Here is a 9,156-nt window from a genome sequence, read left to right as displayed (position 1 = left end):
TTCATTTCATTTTGCTCCTTTTATTTATGAATCTATTCCCCAGGTTTTCCTTGTCGCTACACAGGCAGATGGCTAAACAGTGCACCCTAAACACACATGGTTTACACAGACAGGAGAACATTATGCTCAGGAATGATATGGATTTTGTTAGGCCCCTCTGCCACTGATGTCACTTAATCAACTTAAGCCGTCCATTTCCAAAAATAGGATGGTACATGCCACAAAAAGCATGCTGCTCCAGTGAAACAGCTCCAACAAAGGCCAGAATAACAGAGACAGGAAAGGTCATCTGTTAGGACCCCCGCTGGCCGCGTCGGTGCCTGAGTAAAATTCCGCAGAGGAGGTCGAGGTTGGAAGTCTCCACAAATCAGCGAGACACCCCGACTGATGAGCCCCCTCGCAGGCGTGAAAGGATGCCGGAAGCAGCCTGGTTCATCCCGAGAACGTTGGCACGTGTCCAGATGCGAGAGCAAAGGCAGCTACGATGCATGTGACAGGTCGATGAGAGAGCTGACATAATGTTGGCGGCCCACAGGACTGTCATATCCCTGCGACTGTCACCGGTCTGCTGTTCTAGAGCGGAAACGACGAGTTGCATCAGGCTCGGGGGTTTTAGAAATGATAGTCGCAGGACCGCAGCACAGACTGGGCTCGGCCAAATAGCCCCAGGCTCAAAGTTATTGCGAATGAGACAAAGCTGCCTCATCTCCTGCCATCGCGTTGACTCAGTTTTTGATTCTTGCTCGTATCAACTAGAGTGGCTGAAATCGATCAGTTAAGGCTCAGGAAGAACATAGGGTCACTAAAGACAGTCACACGGACACATGTGGTCAGGGGTTGAGCGTCTCTAAGCAGGTCTGTTAGTCGTTAGGAGGATGGATACATAACCGATACAGACCTGCTGAGTCAGACACTTGTTGTTTAGCCTGCTTAACACTAAGAAAGGCAGCGTTACAGCTCTAACAGACAGAGGGCGAGACATAATGCGGGACATGACTCAAAAATGCTCATGAGAGACATACTCATCACAGAAACGCCATGGTATTCCTCCCAGTAAATGTATGGCACTGGACCGTCAAGACAAACAGCTGTCCAAATGAGGATTTAAAACCATTCCCACCCTTAACAAAAATGTCATTGTAAACATGCACGTTGGTTACTGGATGGCACACTCCTCTAAAATCAGGGGCCGTAGATAAAGGGCCATCATCAGTTCACCCCACGGCCTCATTTCGGGAGCCCGTAACGGAGATATACTTGATATGGATATTGATATCAACCCATGTAATGGAGCGGTGCCTTCCGGTACTCGCTGTGTTTGGGAGCGCAATGTGAAAAGTGTTCCTGCAACTGCTCCTTTACAGGCCAGTCACACAGCCGCCCAGCGGACCCATTATTTACAGTCTTTGTGTGGCACTCCGCTGCGTAGCGCCCTTAAAGGGAAGCGGACGGCCTTAAAGGGAAGCGGGCGGCCACGGGGGCCGAGACCCCAGACTGCCGCCAGGCTCAACATTCAGTCGCCTTTTGTGTTATTCTGTACAAAGTTTGCCGTTTGCTTGTTCCTGCAGGAAAGGTTGGTGGTTTCACAGGCCAGGGCACCTGTGAAATACCTTCTTACTGCTCGGTAAACATACAGCTTAGTGCACAATGCACGTTTATCATAAAATAGCATCACGTCTGTGTGTTATACGTTTCCTATTTATACAAACATAATATAGGCAAGTAGATGACTTATCATTAGACATGTGATCGGTTCTGACAGGGTAATGTGATATATGCACTGTATCTTCTTTCATTCCCTTTCTGGTATCTAATATGACAGGTTAATATATCAGTCTAATGCTGACTCCCTTTCAGAATACTGGCCCATTGACCCCTTGTAAAGAACGACATTTACATTGAGTGCTTTGGAAATTTCAGGCTGCTCCCAGTATATTTTCATGTTGCTGGATTGATTAATGTGAATGTAACTAATATAGTAATACGCACTCAGCTAGTGATAACCTCCATCTGAAATACTGCTTGATGATTTTACAATATTAGAATGAAACGCTATAGTACCGTTAATGAATGATTCTGTAGGGGCAGTATTTGTGCTGCATTGTCCCGAGCATGTTAAGCAGGGACTGGGATATCAGGGAGGTCACGTACAGAAAGATCCGGACAGCAGTTACATATTGGTGACTCTCCTTCATCTGCTCGACGATGTTAAAGCGATATAAAAGCACTGTGCCTTTAATTCGCTGTCTCCGGGGCGACCTCGCACCGTCGTTGCAGTGCAGAGCCCGAAAGGCGAAGAAGCCAGTTCACAGCTAAAACGTGGCCCCATTCCCCTGTGGATTATCCCCGATCATCTTGGGACAGGAACTTAGCATCGTCCACAGCCATCTGGCGTTCTCCAGGACCGCGGGCCTGGCCCGGCTGGACTCACTGCTCGTGCCAGTGGAACAGCCGAGTGGGACAGGTGGGTTCTTTGGCACCAGGACCCCAAACCTGCCAGCATCCTCCGAGGGGGGGGGAACTTTTCCCACCTGCCCTGGCGTAATGAAGGAGACATCAATAAGGGACGACACATTCCTGAACGCTGCGAGGCAGTGAGTCACACATCAGATGCGCAGTGATTTAAAGCCTCCCAGGGTCTTTTCCTCTATGCCTGGTCACAGATTTTTGGCTCAGGAAAGGAAAAAAAAATAAAAAAAAAATCCACCCACTCGTTCAGTATGGCAACATAGGGTCCTCTCAACATGGTCTGCATTGGGCACACATGCTAGTTACACTCTGCAGAGTCACCAAACAAACACTGACTCTCTGGCCAGCCTCCTGCCTGCTATGAGCCCCACTACTCAGCTCAGTAAACCTCAGGCAACCACAGCTTGTCTGCTGTGTCCTCCCAACTGTAAGATGTACTAGGAATCAGAGCTTGGACTAAATTCGTTATCCTTCAGCCCTATTCTCACTGAGCCAGTAGACACCCCCCCCACCTCCCCCCAACCTGACTTCCACCCCAGGACACCCCTGTAACTGGTGGAGCATCGTCAATGTGATGAATTTCTTGTTCACTGTAATTCTTAACGACTTTCCCTGGTAACATGGTCAGCCTGTCAAGACTGTGGCAGTATCTGTTAGTAAAAAGCTGCCCCCTCAACATGTCGCTACACATAGCTGTGACACGGACAAAGGGCGCAGTGGCCAGTATAAAGGGAGGACAGGGAACCGGGCAGATACAAGGACAATCATCTAAAAGGCAGGGGGCTCCACCTGTGGCGCTCAGGGGGGGTTTGTGGCAGGTTTTTGTGTCTGGATTCTGTTTCTGTCCAGGAGGTGATGAGAAGTCTGACAAACTAAATTCCGTTGTTTCTGCTATCAAAACTGAAGCTCCGCCTCCATGAGCATTGACCAATCAGCTGGCAGTTTTTTCTGGCGATTCTGCCCAATGTCTGTATCTCCACCCCTCTAGTCCCGACTCTGGTTGCGCCTCCAGAAGAAGAAGGAAGTCTTCAGTGATGGTCCAAACAGCATGGGCACCTGATTCTTGTGCGTGATCCTAATCTGAGAAGCAAAGAAAGGGGTTTTGGGCCACTGAAATGTACTGAACCTTCAAAATAAACATAGTTATCAATTGCTGCTCTCCGAATGCAGACAGCTAGCTGCACAACTTCATTCTACCACATTTTATTCCATTACACCAAAACAATGCATGTAAAAACATCACCCTCCATTAACTCAGTCTGAGAGACCCATGGAAAGCACTGCGCAATGGTGCTGATTCTCGGACGCACATCTGAGAGTGTCTGATCGCTTTAACCTTGAGGGTTTGTTCTATAACCTGCAAAAGTGTCCAGAAAAAGAAAACTAACATTTATTTGTGCTGGTATTAATTATTCATTCCGAGAAATACAGTAAAGACTATGGAATTTTGACTGGAGTTTAGAGATACTAGTGAACGGTTTTGTGGAGATTGCATCGGATGTGTGGTGTGGTCCATCCTGGAGCTGCGTGGTACGGCTTGCAAAGTGACACCAGAGAGCTGAGTGAGAGCATCGCAGAGTGACAGTGGCACTGCCTTCTCAGCACCACGGGGTAGCTGCACCAAAAGCCGGCTCCAAAAAGCAGCTCTCCGCGTGAAGGACGCCGGTCGGCCTTCACAGGCACCTTGCTGTCTCCTCCCCTCCAGCACCATAAACAGGCAGCCACCAAGATTCAGGGACGCTTTTCACCCGAAGGTCATGAGAACACACAACACACACTGATTTACACTGCACTTTATACCAATACTGCTAGCCTGTCAGTGTTACATATCCTAATACTGCTGCAGTGACTCTCCACTTCATCTCACTGCTGCAGTGACTCTCCACTTCATCTCACTGCATGCTGCTGCAGTGACTCTCCACTTCATCTCACTGCATACTGTTGCAGTGACTCTCCACATCATCTCACTGCATGCTGCTACACAGGTTACAGGATTATATTTAGTGTTTATGGTCCACTGTGTTGTCATTTATTGTTCTCTGTAAATCTTACATGAGCCTGTGGCTTAACACTGCAATTTCACTGTGCTTAGAACACCTGACAATGACATTCGGGGCCCTTGAATGCTATTGAGAGGATGCCTGGGCCCTGTGACTGAGTGGCACTGAGCCTTAGTGCGCACAGAAAATGTATTTCTACCGTGCTTGAAATGATTGCTGTTTATATCCTCCTCGGTGATGACATAATCTGTTTGTCGCTGGGCACAGCATGACAATGTTTCAGTGAAGCGGTGTAGGCAGGAGGGGGGGGATGAAAGAGGAGCGGGTAAGCGAAGGAGGAGGGGCAGGTGGTATTTTAGGGGACGAAGGCGTAACGTGCCCATCTCACCGTGCACGGGGGCTGCATCCAGGGCTCCCCGTCGATCTGCATAGGCAGGAGACGAGACGTCCTGTCAGAGGAGACATGGCAGTCAGAAGACGCTCGTCCCCAAAGGCACTCCCCATGACCGACCCCACAGAAATAGCACGTCCCTTTGCCCGAAAGCCCAGGGCAGGTGCCGGTTCCACAAAGGAGACTTAAAGCAGTGGGGGGAAGTTTAAAGATCTCTGTGCAAATTCAGGTTCTATGGGGGCAGAGCAGGAAAAGGCTGTAATGGGGGATCTGTGGAAGTTTCCATTGTGGGCAAAGTGGTTCAGTACCGCAGTCAGGAATGATTATTAATGATACAGGAAGAACTTACAGGGGAAGACATATAACACATATAAAGCAGTGGCTTAAATAAATAAGGATATGACACTCCTTATATGACCATACCCAAGGCTACTAGCTGTGCCTTCGAACTTCACAATCATCGTTTTCTGCTGCAGAGGTAACTGGGTCACTTGTCCCCATTAACAGCCGCGTCAGATGATTAAAGGTCTGATTAATTTTTTTCAGGCCTCCGCAAAATCAGAAAAGGGAGACGCTGTTACTGGAAAGAGTGCGATCAGAGGGCACTTCAGAGCGGGCAGCTGACCTGGCCATTCCCAATGCGAGGACACCTACCTGATGGTGATGTTGGAGCACTGAGCCAGTCTGTGGCCGGCACTCTTCAGCCCTGTGTAGATCTGTCCCATCTCAATGGCCCCCTCCAGCCCCACCACCTCCAGGAGCTGATCGCTCAGGTCTAAGAAGATACAGAGCAAAGCAGAGTTATGGCCACTGGCTGCAAGCCAGTGGATCTTAATCAGAGGAGCCATTTCTGAGTGCCATTTTTCACACCTAGAAATAAAATTAAGCTCAGAAAAAATGGCCGCTCAGCGCTGATAACGGGACAAATTAATATTAAACTCTTAATCTTTCTTCATGAAGTTCTGCAAATATAAGAAACCCGGATTTCACTCATTCATACCGCCTAACAACATTTACATATGAAATATATTCTCCTTTTTACTGATGCTCACAAAAGTAGAATATACACGCCGAGCAGATGCGACAAGAAGGTCCCTCATTCTCCTGAATGCCAGGGCTGCGTGACGAGGACATGTGACCATCATGGGCGGTGTCACCCCCACCTCCTCACGCCTTACATCAGCTGTGTACACAAACAGAACTTTCCTTTATCGGTCCCACTCGAAAGTAAATGCCAGCCGCCAGCCCAGAGCCTCCAAATGGCTGCTCCTCTGAGCAAAGCAGGACCCGCTGGAGCTCGGATTCCCCAGCAAGATGTGTTGCGACTTGTCAAGCAGGCAAACCGCACAGACGCCTGTATTTTGACTCTGAAAGTCAGCAACGTGCCGCCATGGCGATCCGACAGGTAGCTCCATAACGTCAATGACTTTGTTTGTATTCCTGGGCCAATGGGAAGCACATGTTCTTGTTTATTTTTTTGTAGCAGATAAGGGACACTGCAGTCTCCAAGGCCTCAGTTCTGGCCAGGTGGAAGAGCAAACAAGGCGATGAAGAGCTTCACGTCAAGTCGCAACAAGGTCCATTTCTTATGGCAGCATTCGAGAGGAACGATGACGCTACCAATCCAGGATGAGATACGCTAATGACGCGCCGTGTTCATTAAACAGACCCTCATTCATGAAGCATTTCCGACAATTAAATACTTTGCTATAGAGATTAGATTCTAAAATTGCTCCATCTAGAAGTTGCAGAAGATCTGAGGATAATCCAGGTGGGCTTTTTAAACTGGAATTTTCCACTTGTGTAAGTAACATTAAAGACTATGAAACACCATACACGTTAAAAAGCATGTGTTTTATTCATTAAAAAGTGCAGAAAACACTCAGGTCCTGGGCAATTACTGCATCAACTCCATTACTTACTTGAGTGAATGGTGAGTCATCCAGCTTGAATATTTTAGTCAGCAAAGCTAACAGTGTGTACCTTCCTCCACGTGGGATTGTGGGAAATTATTCAAAGCTATCCACCCGCAGAGACTTAAACACACAGGGGAAAACGTCTCACATGGCCTGCTGACCCATCACACCACGCGAGAAGTAAAGATTCACCGCCCAGTTTTAATTTTAGTAACCTTGATGTAAAAACAATGTATGAAAAATGTGCCTGCAGACAGGAGAGTGAAGACAGTAATCTATGGCCGACCTTACAAAGCTGCTTCTGGTGTTGGGAATAATAAAATTGATAAGGTCTGTATGGGTAACCAAGGGAGTAATTCTGTTTTGCTATATATATTTTATAGGACATGCCCCTTTCGTACCCTTATTTGTCTACGGATTCATCTTCCCACAGTTTCATAATGCTGCTTTGCATACACTGGCTTTACCTTCAACACGACTTGGTAATCTCACACTGTCTGCTCTGCATACATTTGCATATGTGCGAGAGAGCGCACGCCTGCACACGCCTCGGCTGCGAGAACCGTTACACCGAGAGGGCGCGTTGGGCCTGAGAGGGACTGGAGAGAAAGCACATTAAAAAATGGAGGTTTAATATGAAGCAGGAAAGGGATGCGGAAGTGATGATGAGTCAAAAGCCAGCTCAGCTGTGACCAGCTGTCCCGCCTGCCAGCCTGCCCCCCCCCCCCGCCGGCATCTTCCTCCCGTGTGGCGAGCATATTTTACATTTTGCTCCCTGCGGGCACAGAGCCGGGCTCTGGCGGCTGCAGCGCTCGGGGAGCCTCCTCGAGCCGGATCGGTTCGGCTCGGCCCAGCTCGGCACCACACGCCCGCTCTGCGGCGAGCAGTGCTATTATTAGGCGGAGAGCGGCCTCTTACATAACACTGCCGGGGAGCTTTCTGGGGAGCTGCGGCTCTTCCCTGCCAAGCTACCGCGCCGAGCAGCCAGCTCCGGCAAGTGTGCCGGGCGGCGACGCGGATCCCTCTGGATGGGGGCCCGAGGCGGGGGGGCAGGCTAATAGCTCCGAAGCAAACCCGGAGATTAAAGTTTGGGGGACACCGAGCTAATAAGACCGGCATGAAATTTTATAAATACTCCCTCTGCTTTCAGTGGGGGTGTGATGTCAAGATGCTGTAGAAATGGGCCCCTCCCCTGGGGGCGTGGGGGGTGCGGCGTACACCTGAGCTTTTCAACTCCCCCCTTCAAAGTGACTGAGTCGAGGCTGAACCACATGACACCAGGCCGGCAGATCCACGTTACAGCTGCCCGGGCCCAAAACCACCCGACCCCCAAACTGCCAGACCCCGACGGCACCCACGACTAATACCGCGGGACCCTAACCCTACCCAGGCCCAAAACTCCCCCACCGTGGTACTCCACTCTGAAAATATCTGCGTTGATCCTCGTGTGAGAAAGCTCCGTCGTAGCGCGAGTATAATGCGCTGTGGGCCCTTCTCACGCCGTGGCGTGCTCCACATGCGCAGTGGCCTGCTTGTCGCAGGAACACCGGCACCTCCGATTCATTCTACACGGCTTGTTCCTAACCCCCCCCCCCCCCACATCCACCTCCGATGTTACTGCCTCCGTCTTATTGCAGCCCTTGCATGGGAGTAATTCCGGAGGAGATTTGGGAGGAGCGGGGGCGGTGGTTATTTCGCATTTTATAATTCCTGTCAGAATGGGAGCGGTGCTGCATGCGCGCTGCGGCCTCTGCTGACTGACAGCACGCAGGTATCACACCTGAAGAGGACTGCTGCCTGAGCCGAAGTTATCGCAAGTGCGAACACGACAATAGCAGCATTATTAAACGCACACACGGGGGGGGGGGGGGGGGCTGTGCCTGTGTGTGGGAAGCCAAATATATTTAAGCTTTTTGCAAATAGTTAGCTAAAAGTTAAAAGCTTGTTTGGTATGTAAGGCAGAAGAGGAGCAGGCTGTACGGCAGCTGACTGGACCCAACGTCTGCAGTGTCATTACTGCTCAGTCACATGACACGCGGGTAAACCATGTGACAAGCAGGGTGGTGGAGGAAGAGGCGCCCTCTGTGAGGGAGAAGGGCGCCGAGGCCTTGCCGTCGTTCCCGGTTTTCCCCCTCATGTGCTGCTCTCACGGATTCACACCTCACGGAGTTCATTAACGACGGGAAGAAAGCCAAGCGGCTGTGTGGAGACGGCCGTCCGCACTGATGTCACAGCGCCTGGCAGCTCTCGCAGCCTCCCGGCTCCAGCTCCCCGTTTAGCCGCTTTACTGACTAATTCTCAGGCAGATAAATCGGTGCCTACATCTCATCTTCCGTTTTTGGAATTTGACAGGGTTTGCGCTCAGCTGACGGATAAACTT

At 50.0% G+C, this 9,156-nt stretch overlaps 1 protein-coding gene across 3 annotated transcripts in view; it reads right to left on the bottom strand.

The window, feature by feature from the left end:
- The window catches only part of LOC125744660 (diacylglycerol kinase beta-like), a 72,869-nt gene continuing 63,713 nt past the window's right edge, over positions 1–9,156 (bottom strand). For 2 of the 3 annotated variants that reach the window (XM_049016717.1, XM_049016726.1), the window contains 3 exons: positions 5,515–5,635; positions 4,858–4,918; positions 1–3,549 (listed from right to left, as the gene is read on the bottom strand). In XM_049016717.1, the coding sequence (XP_048872674.1) occupies positions 3,454–3,549; positions 4,858–4,918; positions 5,515–5,635 (278 nt within the window). In that variant the 3' untranslated portion in view covers positions 1–3,453. The remainder of the gene's footprint in view (positions 3,550–4,857; positions 4,919–5,514; positions 5,636–9,156) is intronic. The other variant, XM_049016707.1, reaches the window with a different exon arrangement.

This window comes from Brienomyrus brachyistius, chromosome 1 (genome assembly GCF_023856365.1).
Source record: "Brienomyrus brachyistius isolate T26 chromosome 1, BBRACH_0.4, whole genome shotgun sequence".
Classification (NCBI taxonomy): Eukaryota; Metazoa; Chordata; class Actinopteri; order Osteoglossiformes; family Mormyridae; genus Brienomyrus; species Brienomyrus brachyistius.
This window is presented reverse-complemented; position numbering and strand designations above follow the sequence as displayed.